This window comes from Periplaneta americana, chromosome 3 (assembly GCF_040183065.1).
Source record: "Periplaneta americana isolate PAMFEO1 chromosome 3, P.americana_PAMFEO1_priV1, whole genome shotgun sequence".
Classification (NCBI taxonomy): domain Eukaryota; kingdom Metazoa; phylum Arthropoda; class Insecta; order Blattodea; family Blattidae; genus Periplaneta; species Periplaneta americana.
In genome coordinates, this window is record NC_091119.1 from 137,674,143 (window position 1) to 137,697,773 (window position 23,631).

The following is a 23,631-nucleotide window of genomic DNA, read 5'->3' on the forward strand; positions in this document are numbered from 1 at the left end:
GATTATGTCTCGTGACGAGAATATTGTACGAAATGGAAACATAAAAATTGGAAGTATGTCTTTTGAAGAGGTGGAGAAGTTCAAATATCTTGGAGCAACAGTAACAAATATAAATGACATTCGGGAGGAAATTAAACGCAGAATACATATGGGAAATGCCTGTTATTATTCGGTTGAGAAGATTTTGTCATCTAGTCTGCTGTCAAAAAATCTGAAAGTTAGAATTTATAAAACAGTTATATTACCGGTTGTTCTGTATGGTTGTGAAACTTTGACTCTCACTTTGAGAGAGGAACAGAGATTAAGGGTATTTGATAATAAGGTTCTTAGGAAAATATTTGGGGCTAAGAGGAATGAAGTTACAGGAAAATGGAGAAAGTTACACAACGCAAAACTGCACGCATTGTATTCTTCTCCTGACATAATTATGAACATTAAATCCAGACGTTTGAGATGGGCAGGGCATGTGGCACGTATGGGCGAATCCAAAAATGCATATAGAGTGTTAGTTGGGAGACCGGAGGAAAAAAGACCTTTGGGGAGGCGAGAAGTAGATGGGAGGATAACATTAAAATGAATTAGAGGGAGATGGGATATGATGATAGAGATTAGATTAATCTTGCACAGGATAGGGACCGATGGCGGGCAAATGTAAGGGCGGCAATAAACCTGCGGGTTCCTTAAAAGCCATTTGTAACTAAGTAAGTAAGTATACCTTTGGATTAACGGTTGAGAACAGCAAACAGTATGTTACCCCCTTTCACGACCGGAGTTTGATGATACTAGTGTAAAACACAAACAAATCACTTTATTAGTTATAGGTGGAAAGGAAAGTACTGTATCATCTATTGACGTAAACTAGGATAATTTTCGTTAGGTTTTTATTTACTCAAAATACAGTACAGTATTAACAATAAATTAAAATTGAAGTAAAAATAAAATGATGTCCCTGTACATTCCAGGAAACAATAAATTTTTGTCTCAACGCAGCATTGTCATAATCATCACCACCACCATCATCAACAGCACCAACAACAATAGACTAATAACATGTATTTTCAAGGATTAGGATCATTGACGCTTTCCGTCTTTACACTGAACAGTAGGTACTGGCTATTAGTGAGACTTCCTCACCAGATGATCAGCATGGCCCAAAGTCACCATTTACAACGACGCAGAATACAGTAACAGAGACACGTCCACTAATTTTTATAGATGAATTTATATTCTCGCTACCAGAAACCAAAGTAGAGTGTTTTGAATTTATAGCAAGCAGTTATAACACTAGTAGCCTGAGTAGTAGTAGTTGTAGTAACAGTAGTTGCAGTGGTGGTGGTAGTAGTAGTAGTAATAGTTCTAGTAGTATCAGTGGAGTTGTGGGCCCCATGTCGTACAATTACGGCACCTAAAACAACTCTTTTCCTGACAGAGGGCAAATTTGAAGACAAAGAGGAAAGAGAATAAATGTTAAAGAAAGACTATTTCGCAAATGTAATCTTCTGATGAGACATTATTTCGCTGAATTGGTTCTCCGAGTGTTGCAATATGTTAACATGACGGGGGCAGCCGCATCCATTTCGAAGCTGTCAAGTCCTGACGCCAGAATATGGAAATATGAGCAGAATTTGTCACGAGTCTCACATACACTTGTGTGACGCCGTATAAAAGAGTCGGAGGTCTGGACATCGCAGCACAGAGCCCAACTGTCCCTGCAGTCCACAGCTTCAACATCAGGTGAGTGTTGCCAGCTCTGAACCGAGTAAAGAACAAAAGCTTTCAAAATGTATGTAAAATCGCATTTTAAGTTGAATCAGTTATTTTAAAAAGAATTACAGCAGAACTCCGATTATCCGTCACCCTATTAACCGATTGGCGGATTATCCGACTGTCTATTTCTCGCTCTTTTCTTTTTTTCTTCTTCAGAAATAAATAACTTACCGGTATATGAAGATTTGTTTTGTTCATCATATTAGTAGATTTTACATATATTTTTGCTAGAGAATGTTTTGCAAGCCTTTATCGTTACACAGCATTGTCTACTGTTCGAATTAGCGTTCTATAATGTAACTTGTATATGAAATGTCTTCTACTGGTGTTAACAGATAACGTGTTGTGCAAATTATCGAAAAAAAAATGAAAATAATTGAATGGTTTGAGAAAGACAAACTGTGGCTCATCTCGCATCAGAAAATGAGATTTGAATTATAACTGCGCGATTTAATAAAAAAACAAGGATAAAGTGTAAAAAGTACGTAAATCTACAATATGACGACTCTTTTATTCCTATCTTTCCTGAGACAGGCATTACAAAGGGCTTTCTAGTCTCTTAAAAACCCGTCGTTGACAACCAGTCTTAAATTAGTGAACTTCTGATCCACTACATAGAGAGTTAAATACAAGACCTTGGCGGAAATTACAAAATTGTTCATGGTACGGGTTATCCGATTTTTCGATTAACCGTTCAGCCCATCCCCTTCATTACCACGGATAATAGAGGTTCTACTGTACTCTTTTAATAAAACTAGTAATACCACAATAATATATTATTAAATATGATTGTATTTTGATCCCATGGTGTATATACTACTTTTTTTTCCCCCCACGATCGGAAGTCAATAGTCGCGTTTTATTTCTGAAATTCTTATTACTGAAGTTCCCTGAAGCTATGTTATTGAGTACATATGCACAGCTACAGTAGTAGCAAAAAAAGCCGGACCGACTCTTGTAGCTGATTTCAGAGCCTTGTTCACTCCAGAGCTCGATAGACTTGTAACTAAGACTTTCGTCGTTCGAATCCTGCCTGGGAAGGAAACTTATTCAAATTTATTCCCAATACTTTTCGATTGCTGGTAAAATTCATGTTCTGGGAATAATAAGTTAATTAAGTAGTAAAATATCGCTGTAATCGAAAAGTTTTCCGAATAAATTTGAATAAGGGACAAAAAAAAGTTTCCTTCCCAGGCAGGATTTAAACCACGAACGTCTTAGTTACCAGTCTATCGTGCTCTGAGCGAACAAGGCTCTGAAATCAGCTACAAGGGTTGGTCCGGTTTTTTTGCCAATACTGTACATTACAACACACGATGTGTGTATCTAATGTCTACTCACTTCACTTGCGTGATTCTGATTACAACACACCATGTAAAATTTAATATTTTTCTTCTTATAACCCGCCCTGTTAGCAAGTATTTTTTTTTGCGTAAAACAAGAAAACTAAACAAAATGTATAAAAAGAAATCAGTCTGTTCTAATGACAAAATATTTGTATTTCAAACTACTGTCTTTTCTAGAAATAAGTTTTTACAAGACTAAGAATAACAAAATAACATAAAAACGAATAAAACTGCTTTAATCTGGGCCAGTGTTTACAGAGATTTCATTCAATTATTGACTTCTGATTCATATACAATCACGGTTATAGATTTCATGGCCTGTTCCGGTCTCAGAAACAGCAAGGAATTCGTTTCAGGACTTTGCCTCTTCCTTTCCCTTTACTATTTCACATAATTTGGTAGTCTTATCTCCTCATATTCGTCTATATTGTATTCATTTTTCCTTATAGTTTTGAATTGGAGGCCTATCTATTATTTTGAAATTGAATCTTTTAAACCTGCCTGGTAATATTTAACTGTTTTTTCTTAAAAATATTATCTTTGCTATCGTTATTTGTGATTTATCATGTTCTTTAATAAACCTCACTTCTATAAGGGAATACTTGTTACCAAAAGCTTTAAATAGTTATTTTAATCTGGTATCTTTTATTAACATGTTACAGTTTAAGGTTGTCTCGAGAAGCACTGTGGGTTGAATACAATTTTATTTATTTTCCTACTATACATTTTTATATAAAATATTAAACAGCCAAGATAATTAAATTTTTTTTGTTTTTCTATTGTATCATTATTTGTTACACTTTTAAACCTAACTCAGACTCTTCCCTTCATGATACTTTATTGTGTCGTGATTTTAAACAGTATGTGATACTTTTTTGTAATCTACTCGTATTTGCTGACATTTGTATTTTATCTCCTTAATCCATCGTCTGCGAACAAGACTGAAGGGGTTTGTTTCTTAAAATTCGTATGCCTTTTAGGTTTGCAACTTACCAGCCTGTGATTCTGGATTACTGTAAAATGGCGTGAGTAGGGACGCAAGGGTGAACAGGCACGAATTTTTACTATTTTTTATTTCTTTGTGTCAAAGATTAAATATAGCAGTAAGAGTGTTTATGTTCTTTTATTCATAACGAGTGAACAAATAAACAACCTTATTACTATACTGAATTTACTCTTTAACACAAAGAAGTATAAAATATTAAAAATTCGTCCCTATTCACCCCTGCTTCTCTATTCACCCTGTTTTACGGTCCTTCAGTAAACATTTTTTTTTTTCAAATATATTATTTGGTTTTCTCTCTTTAAAATACTATATGATATATGACTATACTCATATTGTATCCATTTTAATTTTTAGATTCTCTAAGTAGGGATATACAAGTTTTAATTTCAACTCTCATTCTTCATAAATTTACGGATTTTTGGCGAAGAATTATATCTTATTTTTACTTTTCTATTTCATTCTTATATACCAACACATAAGACATCATCGTATTCATCATCATACACAATCTCGCTGTCGCGCTTGTGGAATACCCTACCCAGTGACATCAGAGACTGTCAGAATTTAACAGTGTTCAAAAACAAACTCATTAAGCATTTTCTTAGTGCGTAGAGCGCAATGCAGTAAACTGAGTATTCTAACTTATTGCGGTTGTTTCGAAATTGTTACTGTATTGTTCCGCTTTATATTGACATAGTCAGCCACTTACTTCTAGATATTTAATCATTTTACTTAATCACTAATGTATTAGGTAGACAATATACTGTATTAGAACCTTTTGTGCACATTGTGATCTTATTTTCCTACTCATATATTTTTTTCTCTCCCTTATTCTTTTTGCATTTGTGATTTTTGTATTTGTATCTGCAATTTTATTAATATTTCTTATTTGCTGCTTCGCTCTGCATTTGTTTCTTGTATGTGTCTATTTTTATTCTGGTGGTGTGGTAGAGAGGGCCTAATGGCCTTAATTCCACCAGATTAAATAAATAAATAAAAATAAATTATTTGATTTTTCCTCTTTAATATGGTATATCACATATGACTATACTAAAATTATATTCATGTTGATTTTTCGTTTCTCTGAAAAGGGTTCGTAGCAATATTATTCAGATAAGTCTTATTTCAACGCTTATTTTCCTCAAAAGTTTAGTTTTTCCATACAAAACAAATATTTTCTCAGCTTCTATTTAACCTAGAAAGTTGGAATTTTTAGGAATTACTTATTTTGATTTTTTATGTATACTGAAACAATGTTTTTGAAATCTGTTGAATTTTTTATATGTTATAGGGGATAATGTACTGAAAATCGTTGAAAAAATATACAAATAGGAGAAAAATTATTTTTCATTAAGGATATAAATTAAAGAAAAATTTCTGTTTCAGCATAAAGTCAAGTTATGTATACATGACCTATAAAAATCAGTTGTCTAGCTGCAACAGTTTTGAGAAAAAGTTCCTTATCTAAGACATAGGCACGGTTTCTTCAAGGTCTGTTAAAATGCAGTTAACATAGCGTTAATTAACTATAAGTTAAAAGCATAAATTGCTGTTAAAATATTGTGTTTCTTCAACTTTACATTTCACATTTTAACATTCTGTTTATTAACTCTCTGTTAGGACCAGAGATTCTGAAGTTTAACCATAACCTATAACCAAGTATGGGCTCAATCCTGTTTTCTGAATTCTAAAAATTGCGATTCTCGCTTGTTTCCGTTGTTTGATTCAGAGAGGATAGAAGTCTTTCTATTCTCTCAGATTTGATTTATGCTTCTTTCCGTCGTCTGTATCATAGTAACTTGGAGCAGCGTATTGGTATTGCTGTTGTGAAATGGAAAATACTGGAACAAAAAGAAATCGTGGGACTAATTTCTCTTCGTTCGAGAGAAGCCTTCTGCTGGAAATAATTTCGCAGTATAAACCATATTAAGAATAAACAAACAAAAACACTGGAACAAAAAGAAATCGTGGGACTAATTTCTCTTCGTTCGAGAGAAGCCTTCTGCTGGAAACAATTTCGCAGTATAAACCATATTAAGAATAAACAAACAAAAACACTGGAACAAAAAGAAATCGTGGGACTAATTTCTCTTCGTTCGAGAGAAGCCTTCTGCTGGAAATAATTTCGCAGTATAAACCATATTAAGAATAAACAAACAAAAACACTGGAACAAAAAGAAATCGTGGGACTAATTTCTCTTCGTTCGAGAGAAGCCTTCTGCTGGAAATAATTTCGCAGTATAAACCATATTAAGAATAAACAAACAAAAACACTGGAACAAAAAGAAATCGTGGGACTAATTTCTCTTCGTTCGAGAGAAGCTTTCTGCTGGAAATAATTTCGCAGTATAAACCATATTAAGAATAAACAAACAAACGAATCTACTTGAAAACGAAAAGTGAGGCTTGGCAGAAAATAGCCTATATTTTTATATGAACTTCTGTTCTGTCAAATCACTTAAATCATCCGCTCTGTTTATGTATTCATGGATATAATTTTCTAAATAATTAAAATATATAAGTTCAGCATCTAACGCAAAAGCAATATTGAATACTTCCATGCTAACAGAGAGTTGAATTATTTAACTGCATGAAATTGGGCAGTTAAATTAACATGGGTTTTAACAATCTGTTAGTACTAACAGTAGTTGAAGAAATGCTTCAACTGTTAAGTTTACAGTTAAAATGGAATAACACACAAAGGTTGAAGAAACCGGGCCGTAATCTAACATTGTCAATATAGGCAATTCCGTGTCTTAAGATCAATTTCTCTACGTCATACTGATTTGAAGATGCGAGACCTTGATCTGAGACAACACAGAACATCACACTGAGAATGTTCATCTTCCCTCTTGCTTAAAAAAGTCCCTTGTGCAGACGCTTGTATTTCCCTATTTTGACTATGCTAACATTTTACTCACTGACCTTTCCAGCGACAACAAAACGAAACTTCACCGGGCTCATAATTTGTGTGTACGTTTTGTAAGCAATGTTCGTAAATATGATCATATCACCCCATCCCAGGAAATAATAGGTTGGCTTAAACTAGATAAGAAAAGAAATTTACATTCACTTCTCCTTCTCTTCGAAATCTTGAACTCTTCTATTCCTTCGTACCTGTCGCCTCGCTTCACTTACCTTTCTTCCCACCACAATCTGAACACACGCTCTCGCCATGAAACAGTACTAACAATACCATCCCATCGCACCTCCTCATACTCATCCTCTTTCACAATAGCCCTGCCAAGACTTCGGAATTCATTACCTGCTAGCATCAGGGACTGTCGAAATAAAACTCAATTCAAACGCAAACTTACTAGGCGCTTGGTCAGTAATTGAGACTCGTTCAGATATGGTTTCTTGTAAATAGTTCTCTTAATATATCACAAAATATTTCAATATCCGGTAATTTCATCACTATAGAATTTTGTTATTCTAGATTTAATTTGTAATTCAGTAAATACAAAAATATTATTTGTTCTTAACTTCTATGATAAAATGTCTAGCTTTCATTAATCAGGTAATCTTGTCGTACTTTATTGTAATTGTAATTGTAAATTTAATATTAATTGTAATTTTATTCTTCATATTATAGTTGTAATCCCCTGGTAGAGGGGCGGAGAAGGCCTGACGGCCTTATCTCTACCAGATTAAATAAATAAATACTAAATACTAATACTAGAATGGAAAAATATCCATAACGTAGCCTTGACTCGAACACACGACCTTGGTCTCCTGGGAGCATTAAAGCTGGGCCGTAACTATTGCACACAATGACCGGCCATTTAAATTATGTAAAATTCGCTTACGGCAAACCTGTGGAGCCAGTTCTAATATTTCCTTAGCTGGAGGTGTCAGTAGCTGGCAGGCGTAAGAGGCTGGCGCTCGCGTTTTGCGAACCGGGACGGGCCGCGCTATTCTCTTGTCACAAGCAACAGGTGCACCTGCGCAGAACGCGTGGAGAATGCCAACGAGTCGCACAAGATCTGCACTAGAGGTTCCTGACCCCGATTCGGTTTCAACGAAATAATCCTATTAATAACCGTAGTATTATTAACAAGGGTTTTCCACATTCCCGTCCTTGTTTCGCTGCTCTGAACTTCGGGCTACACACCAGACGGATATAATACTGTACGACACTATGGTGAAGTGGAGTCGTCTTCATTTAGAAAACATTGCTTAAGAGAACAGTTTAGACAAAACTCAATAAACGCCATTTTCTAAAGTGTTTTCAGTGTCTATTCTATTTACACTTTTTCCTTCAAAATTAGGTGTAAAGAAAAAGTGGTTTTGGTTTTGTCTTGTTTTCCCAATGAGATGTGGAAAACACTGTTAAAGTAATTAATTGAGGCGATAGCCGGAAAAAGGGCCCATAAGCAAAAGTCATGTTTCGAGAAAACAAAGATTGAATGATTTATTTTATGTAATTGCGATTTAAATGCAATAATATTTGTCTACAAGTTTTGATTAAACAATGCATTCCCACTTTAATAGTGTTACAAATAAATATATATATATATATATATATATATATATATATATTTTATTGGCCCCTTTTCCAGAGAATAAATTTATTTTATCAAAATACTTTCAATATGTCCTGCGCCGTGGCGTCGCGATCTAAGGCATCCCGCCTAAGACTCGCGTGACGGAATGCGCGCTGATTCAAGTCCTCAGGGGGGAAGAAATTTTCTCATGAAATTTCGGTCAGTGTATGGGACCGGTGCCCACCCAGCATCTTGATGCACTTGGGGAGCTACGATATGTAGCGAAATCCGGTTTCGCAAACCAGCTATAACGGTTGGGGGATCATCGTGCTAACCACACGATACCTTCATTCTGGTTGGATGATCGTCCACCTCTGCTTCGGCATTTGGACGTGAGGCCAGCAGCCGGCTAGTCGGTCTTGTCCCTGCTAAGGGCTGTAGCGTCATGGATTTACTTTACTTTGCTTTCAATATGATTAAATTTTAGCAGAAATTAAATGTTTAAAAATGATATGAATGGGATATTTGTAAATGCTATCATTGCCCTGGCTGTACAATGACTGTTTTCACAAAAAAAAAGTCTTTGAACTATGTTTGTTTTATGAAAACACTGAAAATTTCCAATCCTATAACATAGGCCTATGGTGTTTTTTCTCCTAACAACTAATTCAGTAGACGGCCGCTACAATACGCTCAATTTGCTTAATATCCCAAATTTGCATTTTTTGGTGTATGGTTCTTTTTTACTTTTTTTTAACCCTTCAACTCGTTTACAAAAATTGGCACGGATCTTACAATTTGTCATACTGTTTTTACATTCTTGGATGGATATTTGCAGCTTTTATATCTTCTGTATTACTAATCGTTATTCAATCAGTGTGCACACTTCAAGTGGACACATTATGGATTCCAACCAATTAATTATAGGTATTTTTATTGTATTAATTTTATGCTAGTAGATATTGTGCACTAATAACTACATTAACAATGTACTGTGTTCACTAAACCTTCATTTTGTTATATTATTCCGAAAGAATTCAAGTTTAATGATTCTGTAATACAAAAAGTTGCATCAGTTAAATTTTTAGGTTTGATTGTTGATGAACATTTAACATTGGATAAGCATACTATTTTGGCTGTCTGTGAGAAAACTGCTCCAATGTCTGGTATTTTGAAAAGGCTTAAAAGATCTTTGCCTATACCTTGTCTCTTGAATATATATTATGCTTTTGTCCATTCTCATTTAATGTGTATGTCATTTATTTGGGGACATAATAAGAAAACTGCTTTGAGACCTTTACAAATTATTCAAAATAGAGCTTTAAGAAATTGATTGGGTTTTCATTACTTGACTCCGGTTAAATATCTATATCAATTTTCCTTCGTTCTACCAGTTGAATCAATTATCAAATTAGGTGCTGCCATTTTCATGTACAAAGTTATTAACAATTTAATACATAGTAATATTACACTTCAGTTTAATAAAGATATACATACTTATTTAACAAGACAAAAAGACAATACATATTTTTCTCAGCATAGCTCAGTAACTTATGGAACGAAAGGACTTAACCATTCTTTAACAACAACTTTTAACCAACTTCCTTTAGAATAGAGAATTTTACCAAATTGCCGGTGTTTTAAGAATTGTTTAAAAATACGTTTTTAGGAAGATTATTTATTTTAATCCTCAGTCGACTGATTTATTTCATGGTTTCAATGTTTTTCTTCTTTTGCCCAAAATTTTATGCCATCCTATTATTTGTTCTTATTTTGCTTCCTTTCTTTCATAAATTCTTGTGTTATTGTTTGTTTTCACAGACTGTAGTTTCATGACTTTTAAAATTGCATTGTATAACATATGTATGTGTTCTTGTATAGCCCTTGCATATGAGTTATACTCGTTGGGGCATACTCACTAAATAAAAAAAAATACGGTACATAGACCTATACTACAATAATACTCGGATTTTACATAAAAGTTACTTTTCACTTCTGTTTTCTGGTAGATGGAAACCAAGAACAAAAATGTCCAGTGTTGTATAAACTTATATATGTAAGTAAGAGTTAAATTGACAAGCTAAATATTGTGTTATAACTCTGCTAAAGATACTATAATAAATAAATAATACAAATGAGTACTAAAAATTGTATCTTAGTTCTGCAGGCGAGTGATATGTCATAAGTTTTCGATAATGTTATGATATGGATTGATGCAGTATTTAAATCCAACCGCGAACAGAACGCTTGAGCTATTTGCTTATAGCTTGTGTGTAATATTAATGGAGTTCACTTACAACAGAGTAGGATATGAAATACGACAGAAGATATAGAAGGCTTTGAGAGTGATTGCTTTTCGAAAACATTGGCTATGAGTGATATTTAATCAGCACCGAAAATGATAAACACAAACTTCATTTCTAAGACTTGACGTACATTTTTTACTACTTCGGAAATATATATCTTTCGGTACAGAACCATTAATAATAGATTTATGTAGTCCTGTACAACGCGGGAATAAAAACATGTTCACATAGCTCACACTGGAGCGAGGTGGGCTAGTATATCAAGCAACGGTACCGTGCAGTAACTGAAGTACAATATTCGTATGGTACGAGAAGTTCATCATGCAGTCTGCTTTCAAAAAATCTGATAGAATTTATGAAACAGTTATATTACCGGTTGTTTTGTATGGTTGTGAAACTTAACTCTCACTTTGAGAGAGGGACAGAGGTTAAGGGTATTCGAGAATAAGGTGCTTAGGAAAATATAGAGAGAATCACGTAAGTGTAGTTTCTAAAAATCTAATTTGGCCGTCTCTTCAGTGTTGCCAACTAATACCAGATATCACCAAAGAGGGGTAAAATAACAATGCTACGTATTGTAGTAGTAGTAATAATAATAATAATAATAATAATAATAATAATAATAATAATAATACAGTATTAGCAATAACAGTGTCTTGCTTATTTACCATATCTCACCTTTATGTTGCGAGGTATTTCCTAAATGGTTCAATAATTTATGAAATACAGTATATTTTCCTTCTGGACTTCTCGCACATTATGTTGGTAATTAGGATTAGTGTGATCTAATATTAAAATGTGTTTTCTCTGGCAACATGAAATTCATTGCTTTGACTATACAGTTTATGATTCATGAGACCTAACCTAAAAATATATTTACTTGTTTGCATTTTCATCAGTTTCCTTTACTGCAAACCTAAATTGTTACTGCCAACATAACAGTTAGGAAATAACTGCCAGTTGTAGTATTTGTCAGTACCCAAAATTCGAAACAAAGTTGGTAAAAGAAAATTCAACCTGAGAACTAGAAAATCTCTATAATCCACTAGCATATGTAGTAAAAGGGGAAGAATGGTTAGGTTTCACCCTTAAGGTATTAAGTAAGCTGATCCCCACTATATTTTAGGGATAAGACGAATGAAGTTACACAGCGCAGAACTGCACGCATTGTATTCTTCACCTGACATAATTAGGAATATTAAATCCAGACGTTTGAGATGGACAGGGCATGTAGCACGTATGGGTGAGTCCAGAAATGCATATAGAGTGTTAGTTGGAAGACCTGATGGAAAAAGACCTTTGGGGAGGCCGAGACGTAGATGGGAGGACAATATTAAATTGATTTGAGGGAGGTGTGATATGATGCTAGGGACTGGATTAATCTTGCTGAGAATAGGAACCGAGGGCGCCTTACGTGAGGGCGGCAGTGAACCTCCGGTTCCTTAAAAGCCATTTTGTAAGTAAGTACGAGAAGTTCATATTCAACGCAGAATTCAACATTGTTTAAGCCTGTTACAACAATTTTCTAATCACTATTCTTTATATTATTGTTTTTATTATTATTATTATTATTATATTATTATTATTATTATTATTATTATTATTATTATTACTATTACTATTATTAATTGTAATTTTATTACCACAGACATATTACAATGAGTAGAAACGTTAACAATATAAATGACCTGAAATTTAATGGGAATCCTCTAAATTTATACACAGAAATGCTGTCACTTGTGACAATATTCGGAAATTACAAGCACTAAAAATTAATGATTATTATCTCCGCATTGTATTCCGGAAGTCCTAGGGTTTGATCTCAGGGATGGCTGTCCTAATTTGGGCTTTTCTTGGTTTCCCAAGTTCCCCCATGAGAATGGTGGGATAGTACCGATTCAAAGTTCCACGAGCTGACTTCTTCACGATCCTAATCAACCTTTCACCATCAGTTATACATCATCAGAATAGGCACCTCACCTAATCAAGGAAGTAAATTTCTCGGCAAACGAGTCCCCTAACGGGCATGACTGAGAATGACGTACAGCCCGATTGTTTAGTCCTGACAGCTCAGCGACGCGAAAGAGCGGAAGTAATAGGAGTAGTGGGAAGAGTTACGGAGTAGAGATAAGGGCGAGCGTTCGCTAAAGGAATGCAATACAGCTCAATTGTACTGGAAATACAACGCTATACCGCATACGAGACATCCGATCCCTTTGACTGAAGGCAACAGACTAACCTGAACATCCCTTGGCGTAACTTAATGGACTCGCCGGCGACTGTCAGGACTAAATAATCGTACTGTAACTGAGGACTAATCCAGATAATAAATTTAACTCAGTTGCCTCATATTGTCCTAGCCATGAAATTCGCCTGCACCGTTCTTTCCCTGGTGGCCCTTCTGCTGCTGGCTGTGCTGGTGGCCTGCAACCCAGGACCCCCATTTCGACGACTGCCCTTCAACGGCAGCATGTACGGCAAGCGGACGGGCAACGCTCTCCCCATGGGTACGTGCCTTCTCATTCATTTAACTCAGGAGTTATTCTTTTTCATGATCGGAACAATATGATCTGGTTTATTTCAGTCAAAAAAGTCTATGTTTCCCATTGTCATGTCTTTTTTTTTTTTTTTTCCTTTACTGGAGTGTTCAAACCTGAAGAGAATTTTAAGAAGATTTCTTACAATTATCTTTTGCAACTTTACATGAAGATAAATTCTGCAGTGCCTGGGAAAAGTGACATAAGTCAGTTTCCACAAACCGTTTTCGATCATTTATTGACAACTTACACTGGTTTATGTCGATTTGATTTTTTTCTGTATGAATTATTGTAATGAGAGAAATACTAATGTCTCTTTTGCTAAGCCAGCAGATATTCCGTAAGTTGTCAATAAATTATCAAAGAAGATTTGTGGAAACTAATATGTCACTTTTCCCAGGCATTGCAGAATTGTTCAAAATTATATAGAATAATCATTATAAATATATTAAGAAATTCTCTGTGGCTTTCTAAATTTATAAACCACCACGGAAAAGTGAGATTTCATACTAAGAAACTTTTTGTAGTTTGTTTAAATTTTAAACAAACAAGTATTTACAAAGAGCAAACTGAAGAAACTTCATTTATTATACATTTATAAAATATATTCTAGGTGAAATAACTTAGTTGAAGTTCGTACTCCGGCTTCCATTTTCTTCAAAACCACAGACTACACTGAATAACTTGAGAATATGGAAAGATACTGTATATTGAAATTATTCTTACATTAGGTTGCAGTGTGTTTCTTTCCCCGAACGATAAATTTAATCTCAGCTCCATGTCAGGTTTACATGAAAATAAATTATTCAAACTTATAAAGAATAATCATTTTAGATATATCAAGCTTTGTAAGAAATTCTCTGTACTGATCTGAAATTATAAACCACCGCGGGAAAGTGATATTTCATAATCACGAAACTTTTTATAAATTTGCTTTCGTAATTTCAAATTTAAACAAATATTTACAAAGCACAAACTGAAGACACTCCATTCATTATGCATTTACAAAAATATTATAAATGTCTTGTCATTTCATATATTTCTGTTGATTTCTCTTCAGTAACAGATGTAGACAGAGAAATATCCTAGTTGAGGTTCGTACCAGGGCTTTCATTTTCTTTAAAAACATCGACTACACTGAACAACTTGAGAACATGAAAAGACATATTGAGATTATTCTTACATTAGGTTGCAGTGTGTTTCTTTCCCCAATCGATATATTTAATGTCAGCTACCTGACCGAATTTAAAATTAATTGCTTTCCTCCCTCTTTTAGAACAGTATTGTACATATGTAAGGTTCTTATGCCAAAAATAAATCTATTTTGCTTCACAGACTATGACAGCAATAGCAAGGCTCTAAGCTCTCTTTGCGAGATGGCTGTAGAGGTCTGCCCCACGTGGTTTCCACAGCAACAAGAGAACAACTGATCTTCGATGCAGGTAATATGCGGGCGATCATCAGCAGTATATTATTATATTTATTGTGAATATAATTTTTATCCTGGTAAACAGATTTACGGAACAATTTATATAACGACACCACAGCCTATTAAAAATAAGCGTTAAATGGTAGGCCTATCCATTTAGGTCCATAATGACCAGAGATCTCCAAAAAAGCGTATCGTCATTCGTGCTCTCGATGCTGCCCACCGAACACAGTGTACTGTAAGGCTAGAGAAGGGGAAGAGACTCGTACCTCAACAAATGGAAGCGATCAGTGGGGGATCGTGGCAGCGGTCTGCTTATGTTTACAAATAATATCATCAAAAGAATAAGAAATATACGTTTGTATATTCTTTTGACATACTATGAAGCTGGAGCTCCCGTCTGTTGCTATAGACACAATTGCAAATTCAACCTCTTCTGTTCTATGGTGTTTTTCAGTGCCTGGAAAAGATCTTCTCCAGTTGTATTTTGTAATTACATCTAGAAGACATTCAGAAACAGTAAAATGGTCATTAACTCCTCGGATGAATATGGCTAGGTGAGCTTTGTCATTTATATCTGTGTTTCGTCCAATGAAAGTGAGTAAACTACAAACTGGTTAGTTGTGGTTTCGACTTCAGATTCAATTACGTTTACAATCTTGAAATTCCTTCTCTCAACTGTAATTAGAAACAATTTAATTTTCTTAAACTTTGACTTCGTTCTGGACACAGTATTTTAGTAACGTCCTCTATGCACGATTTTACAAATGATGTTTCTGTAAAGCGCTTCATTGATTTTCCAATATTCCAAGCTAGAACATAGCTAGCAAGAAGCTTTTTTTGTTTAAGACTGAGGACACATGTGTAATTTGTGTTTGTATTTTCTTATTTCATATTTATCAAAATATTTGTAGGCCTACGCATTTCACCTGGAATTAAACGAAAAACTATATGTTTGTCATGCGGAACTGAGTAATATACTGACTATTATGTATAACCGACAGTTATACAGTTAGCCCCAAAATAAATTATTTTCACATGTCCAACATGCCTGTAATTGTATGATATTCTTTGTGAAGAGTCGAGTAGTGTCGTCGCATGTTGAATTTTAACATACCCTTAAGAATTTTCGAACAAATTAAGCATTTCACATTCTCCCCATTAACACAAAAAATTCACTTCCTATTTATCTTTGATTGTACTACGTCCATGATTAGAAGACATTGTGAAACGGTGGAACACTTCGACCAACACAGTGATAATGGCAGCCCGCCACTGCTCTTCGTTTGCGCATAAACATTGAGTACAGTACAGGTGGAGATGGGTGAGGCAGAGAGCGCTCATTACATACTGGCTTCGGTTCCGTTCAGGGGCTTACTCGCGAGTACGCTTTTGGAGACGTCTGATAATGACTATAAAGAATGTGCTACCGCATGCGATTGATTGAGCCCCGGTTACAGAAATGAAGATTTATCTTTAACATTCATTTGTAGATGCTGAGATTGGCTTATGTTCTTCTTCTTCTTATTGGGTTATTTTACGACGCTGTATCAACATCTCAGGTTATTTAGCGTCTGAATGAAATGAAGGTGATAATGCCGGTGAAATGAGTCCGGGGTCCAGCACCGGAAGTTACCCAGCATTTGCTCGTATTGGGTTGAGGGAAAACCTCGGAAAAAACCTCAACCAGATAACTTGCCCCGACCGGGATTCGAACCCGGGCCACCTGGTTTCGCGGCCAGACGAGCTGACCGTTACTCCACAGATGTGGACTTGGCTTATGTTCTTACCAATAATTATCTTTTTTATTTTGTCTACTTACAGGTGTCTCTTCCAGTCATCACTCGTCTACCTTTAATGTCCCGAACAGAGGTAGTCCACATTGTGTTAACATGGAAGGACAGCATTTCATTTCATCATGAAACTACAATTCACATGTGCCATAAAATATATTAACATTTTCAGAGCTATGTATATATTATAAATAAACACCATTACATTGCATACTCTTAACGTGTTAAAAGTTATTTAGCCTTGTATGTTTCCTTGTGAAATGCACAACATATTAAAACAGTCGATGATGCTGAACATGTATTTGCGCTGAAATTTTATTTTCATAAAATATTACAGACAGAACAATTCTAAAAAATCGTGCTCCACGTTGGATAATTGACAATTCTTCACGTTGCCCAGTTACAGATATTCAAGCATTAGCTACATTTTAATTTAACAGTTGACTTTTCACTTCTTCTTATTATAAATAAATACAATTCCCTCCCATTCTGTAGAGGCAGACAGATCATCCATTCTTCCATTCTAAAACTCACTCTTCGGTTACGTATCTACTTACACACCCATTAATCAATCAATCCATTTATTCAACCCAGCCCCAATTCTCCCTTCCTGCCGGCATCCATCCGTCTACACATATGTCTATTCACTTATTCTATACAGGAGGAACAGCAAGTAGGCCTAATGTCATTAATTTCAAGGGGTTACTCTTTTAGATAAAAAAAAATAATACAATTTGTCTCGTTTTTCCTTCCTTTTCGAGATAAAAATGGTTTAATATGAAATATTTCATAGCGTATTTTTGGAAAGCTATATGCACATTTCGCCTGGATCAAGCGTGGGAAGGTACTGCGTCGGGTAGTATGGACAGATAACGCGGCCTGAAAATGGACGTCAAGTTTACAGCATTAATATACAGCTGACTTCCATTCAGTGCAGTTTACTTTAGTTCGTTGCAATGCACTACATTTTAGAAGAGTGAATTTTCAATTTTGTAATAATACGTATATTGTGAAGAAATCGTACAAATGTATCGTGCTATATTTACATTGAAATATCTTGGCGTTCAAGTATCATCTAATTCAACAACCCAGAATTTAGTGCAAGAAAATTGAGCAAACCTGGCTCATTTTTAAGTAAAAACGAAGACACTTAAATCGAGATTTAACTGAAGAAAAATGAACGTAAAGATATAGGCTATACACAAGAACAACCCTCCAAAAATCGTTAAGAAAGTTAGCTCAATGGACAGGCGTATCCAAGATATTAGCCTGGAAAACGATGAAATTGTTAAAACTACAGCCTTCTGAGAAAACACTCGGTTATAAATGGAATGAAACGGACCATGTGCCTAGAGTTCAATTCTATCGATAGAGATGAAATCCAGAATTTATTTAGAAATATTTTCAAAAGATGTGAAATGTGCATTAGAGTGGATGGTCGACAGTTCCATCTCTTATTTATTAGATAAACCAATCAATTACATCTGTGATTTAACGTATAAGTAGCGTGATTTTATTGTCGAAAGTTGACGCGCTGAATCACAGTTAAGCAAGCTGTTACTTACCCATGTTACTTTTAAAACGACGCCTACCATGAGAAGCAAAACCTGTTTACAGGCGTACACCTTTTAAATAGGCCTACATATACATTCAAGTGTACCTATATTGAAACCTAAGCCTCTATTAACATATGTTACACCTACATACACGTCTAGTAATATCTAGTATTTATTTAACAACTTTTTCAACTCCAGAGGTTAGTTCAGTGTCTAAATTCAAGAAAAGCGAGAAATGGCCGAGAAATTTTTCCTAGAGTCTTCTTTCACCGATAGAATTCTTTTACATCGCATTAATATATCACACGGAATTCATAATTATTATGCTAAGGTCTCTATTGCCAATTAAGATCCATAGCCGCCCATTGGATCTGAGCCAGCAAACCTCGGATCGAATAGTTAGCATGATATCCTTTAGACTAACCAAGAACGACCATTTACTCACATATGTACCTCTCGTAACACGTGGGACTCATTTCATTGGCGACCAAGAAAGACAAAAACATTGAAAAAAAATTCATATAATCATTTATCTCATGTGTATTTGTTGCCGAGTTAAAGCTAAGTGAACTGTACATATATGTTATCCCTCGACCTGTTATTGGCTGGCCTGCGCGTTCTCCAGACTTCAATCTATTGCACTTTTATTTTTGTGGACACTTGAAAACAATTGATTATTCACAACCCATTCCAAACATTGAACCACTTCGTCAGCATATCCAAGAGGGCTGCAGACTTATACGACAGACACAAGGTACCTTTAAAGAATGCGGCAGTCAACGATATGACAGCAGGCTTGCATTCAGACTGAAGATTCCATTTTAAGTACTTCCTGTAACTGTAAGCAGCTCTACTTTGTTGGCGTATAAACATTACCATATAATTTTGAACCAAAATGAATTGGGACAAATATTTACAAGAATTTTATTAATTGTTTTTGAGTTTTCTGTCCACCGATGAATTGAGTCTCACATATTATGAAACATTCTGTAGTGTCGTACAATGTTCGAACTTGAGAAGAGATATCAAGATATTAAAATCTTCGCCCCACTTCATAGGCACCCACCAATATGTGAAAGTGAAGCATGTAAATTAAAATAACCGAATCCTTTGAAAACTGGTAAGAGGCCTTATGATCGCTTCATGTTTGCCGAGTTTCTGTTGAACCGCAACTCGCTCTGCGTTTGTTCAACCTTTCCCCTTCCTTATGTTCGGTGCCTTTCTTCTTAGTTCCTCTTTGCCTGCCCCTTTATGTTTAGTTCATAAGAATATCTTGCGAAGTTATCCATACTAATGAGTATAGTAATTTTTGTTGTTATTAATATGATTAAATATCACAAAAATATACGTATAAATAAATCGAACAAAATAATCTTTAAAAATGCATAGGCCTATGTTCATACTACAGACTACTATCAAACATGAGACAGGAAACCAAGACATTACACGCTTTGTCTTATTCCATATTACGAAAACTAATAGCAAGATATATGTTAAAATCCGTAAGCAGTTGAAGGATGGGAGAGAAAACAGCAAATATTTTCATAACATGGCCGAATAAACATGACAGGTCTTGTCATGTAGAGCAAAACTGGCGAACATCGAACTTCGTCATACTCGACAAAATGAACCGAATATAGCGTCTGTCATACACGACGTTAATATATAGTATGAAAATGAAATAATGTATTTTATTTATTAACAGCTTGGATATTATAAGCTAAAATAATATGGAGTATGAAAATGAATATATTATTTGAAAGGTTCAGAACCATAGTGGGCCAAGCGCCATTTATTAAAAACGGAGAAAACAAGGGTTAAAATTAAATGATTATCGTAATTCAATGGAAACAAATAGCAAGTAATATAAAGTATACACATTAAAACTAAATGATACATCAATCTTCATTAAACTATGGTATTCACTTAACTTTAACCCTTGCTTTCTTCGTTTTTAATAAATGGCGCTTGGCCCACTATGGCTCTGAACCCTTCATTTATAAACAGGTTGGATATTGTAAGTTATAATCATGTGTAGTATGAAAATAAAAAGATCATTTTTATGGAATTAGGTATAGAATTTATTTTATATTGTGCTGTTCATGTTACTCTACTTCAGCCATGTAAAGTGATGCCCATAGGAGCAAGCGCGCGCTTTAGAGCTCTGGAGAGCCTGAGCGCTTTACAGCGGAAAGGAAAGAGACAGACGAAAGAGGTAGTATATGCCGCTTGGTCGAGCTATATTCAGGGATGGCCAGCACTGATTCAATGGATAAAGGGAAGAGAACTTATTAAAACTGTATCCATGTTAATTTTTAGATTTGCCTGAGAAGTATAAGTGCATTATAAGCATGTAAGTTTTAATTTTAATGCTCATTTTTCACAAGTTTAATTCTTTTATTCAAAAGAAATATTTTCTCAACTTTTTTTATAGAAAAGTGAAATTTTCAGATATAGGCATATTTATTTAGTAGCCTTACAGAATGTTTTCGTAAATCTAATATACCGTAAATACGTATTACTGTAGATAGTGTATTGAAAATTTTGAAAATATTCGCATGGAAATTGTTTGTAAGGAAATGAATTAACAAAGCAACTACTGTTACATCATAATTAAAAGATACGTGCCCATGTGTCGTAAAAATGTCAGCTCTATAGCTTCAGCACATTTCGAGAAAATAATTTAATATTCTAATGATAGGAAGTTACTCACAAATATTACCTTAAAAGCATAATGCGATAAGAGTTTTGTTAGGGAATATTAGTTACACTTAAAACAGATACAGCACCTAGGTAACTTTGCTTTGTACTGTAATATTGTTTTGATTGGTTTATTGATTACTTTTATAAGGCTAAAAGTACCATCAATATCAGTGACAACTTATGTCATACTCAATCTCTTTTTTTTGGGGGGGGGGGATATTACTTTTTTATGGATGATGTATTTCATCCATTTAGTACAGTATAGTTGTAGTTATTATATAATTTGTGTGAATATTCCTTCTTAACTCTTTATTATGTTATTAACATTTAAAACACAACTGCAATATTAAGAAATTGGTATTAGTATTTTTGTTTTACAGACAATTTAGATAATATCAAACGGAAAGAAGCCATATAAAAATAACGACATAAAATTTCACGTTCCGTCTGAAGTTTGTGCACCACTATTTTCTTAATCCATCAGGCTGTTTATTTATATACACAACCCTTCCTCTTTCCTTACTTAGCGCTTGATACCCGCGCACGACGTCAAGGTCAGAAAAATGCACTTGCTTTGACATTACTGCTCTACTTTCATCATCCGTGTATCACACATATATTAATACCTACTTAATACATTTGTTAATCTATCTAATCTATCCATGTATCTGCCTATGAATTCACTTACCGTATCTTATATGAGCCGTTGAGAGCAAAAGTGGTGTAAGTCAAAATTGGGTAATGAGGTTTAAAGTAAAAATTCTGTAAAATACAGCGCAAAGTAGCAATTAATATGTCCTTCTTGCTATCCACTGACTACTAATCTATACTAATAATAAATCTGTAGCCGAAATTTTTCTGGTAATTTTCGATTTTCCAAAAATAATTGGTTCTAACATATATAATTAACCACCCTGAAACCGAAAATCGCTTTTTTGACATTTTTGTTTGTATGTCTGTCTGTCTGTATGTCTGTATGTTTGTTACCTTTTCACACGATAATGGCTGAACGGATTTCGATGAAAATTGGAACATAAATTAAGTTCGTTGTAACTTAGATTTTAGGCTATATGGCATTCAAAATACATTATTTAAAAGGGGGGTTATAAGGGGGCCTGAATTAAATAAATCGAAATATCTCGCTTATTACTGATTTTTGTGAAAAATGTTACATAACAAAAGTTTCTTTACAAATCATTTCCGATAAGTTTTATTCCTTAAAAAATTTTGATAGGACTGATATTTAATGAGATAAATGAGTTTTAAAATTAAAATAACTGCCATCTAAGGCCGTGTAATGAATTAAAAAACAAATGACTTCGTCTATAAGGGGCCTTGGACAGCAACAATCGAAAGCTATGAAACATAGCCTACAGAGAATGTTTCTGTGTTTGTATGAAGTAATATCGGAAGCTAAATTAACCGATTTGTATAATTAATTATTATTTCACCATTGGAAAGTGTAGTTTCTCTAGATGGACATAATGCTATAATGTTATTACAGTAACTTCTGATATAATATAATATAATATAATATAATATAATATAATATAATATAATATAATATAATATAATATAATATAATATAATATAATATAATACAATATAATATAATGTAATATAATATAACATAATATGTATTATTATATAATATAATTTAAGTTATTTGAAGGGTTCAGAACCATAGTGGGCCAAGCGCCATTTACTGAATACGTAGAAAACAAGGGTTAAAATTAAGTTATTGCCATAATTCAATGGAAACCTATAACAAGTAAAATAAAATATACACATTAAATCTAAATGATGTCAATCTTCATTAAACTATGGTTGCATGTAATAAAAATTAAGAAACATGTTAAAGGAATTGTCATTGCACCAAATGAGTGTCTCTGGACCAAAATGATCGCATTTTAATTATTTGGATGCAATTTAAAGTAAGTAACATATTAAACGATTTATCCTTCTATCAAACACGAATGTTCCCTGGATCAAATGTCCTATTTCAATTATGTAATTACTTTATATTTATTTCTAACGAGTGTAGCGGAGCGCACGGGTACCTCTAGTAGTTTAAATAAATTGAATATTAATTTCTTCTTTGCGCTATAGGCCTATTTTACAGAATGTTTACTTTAACCCTCATTGTCCATTTTTACTTACACCACACCACTTCTGCTCTGAACGGCTCGCATGTTGTTCTGTTATCTTGTTTATCTCTTTTTAGCCATTTTGAACCTATTGTAACTTAACACTTGAATACAAAGTGGATCACGTTGACAACAGACAAACTGCGATGCCCTGTGCAGAGTTCGAACCCATGATCGTGGCATCCACTCAATTCGAAAGCTGCGCTTATTTCGTTGCGTATACCTCGGTCGACACAGACTATATTCCTCGCAGAAAATATGGGCCCCTTCAATTGCTTTATCGCACTTTATGTTCTTTTGTTTAACTCTGTCTCCTCGGCTACATAGCCAACCAGCCAGTCCGCATACCGATGTACCCCATGAACTCGAGTAGCAGGGTGTGCATGTTCGTGGTCCGTGATGGATTATCATCATTTATCAGAGATAGTTTGAGGCATTTTTTTGCTAAGTGAAATATTAATAACGTCTAACAGGCACAATAAGGTCATTTGTCGCCTTCTTGACGTCCGATCTGTTCAACACATATTTATGAAATTGAATACTGACGCCTCATT

The 23,631-nt window shown here is 34.4% G+C and overlaps 1 protein-coding gene across 1 annotated transcript; it reads left to right on the forward strand.

The window, feature by feature from the left end:
• The first annotated feature begins 1,662 nt into the window (after positions 1-1,662).
• LOC138697142 (neuropeptide SIFamide-like) lies at positions 1,663-16,882 on the forward strand. Its single transcript, XM_069822721.1, has 4 exons — positions 1,663-1,734; positions 13,273-13,419; positions 14,785-14,891; positions 16,703-16,882. Exons 2-3 carry the CDS (start codon positions 13,275-13,277, stop codon positions 14,877-14,879), a joined length of 240 nt encoding a protein of 79 aa, XP_069678822.1. The 5' UTR covers positions 1,663-1,734; positions 13,273-13,274; the 3' UTR covers positions 14,880-14,891; positions 16,703-16,882.
• Positions 16,883-23,631: the final 6,749 nt, after the last annotated feature.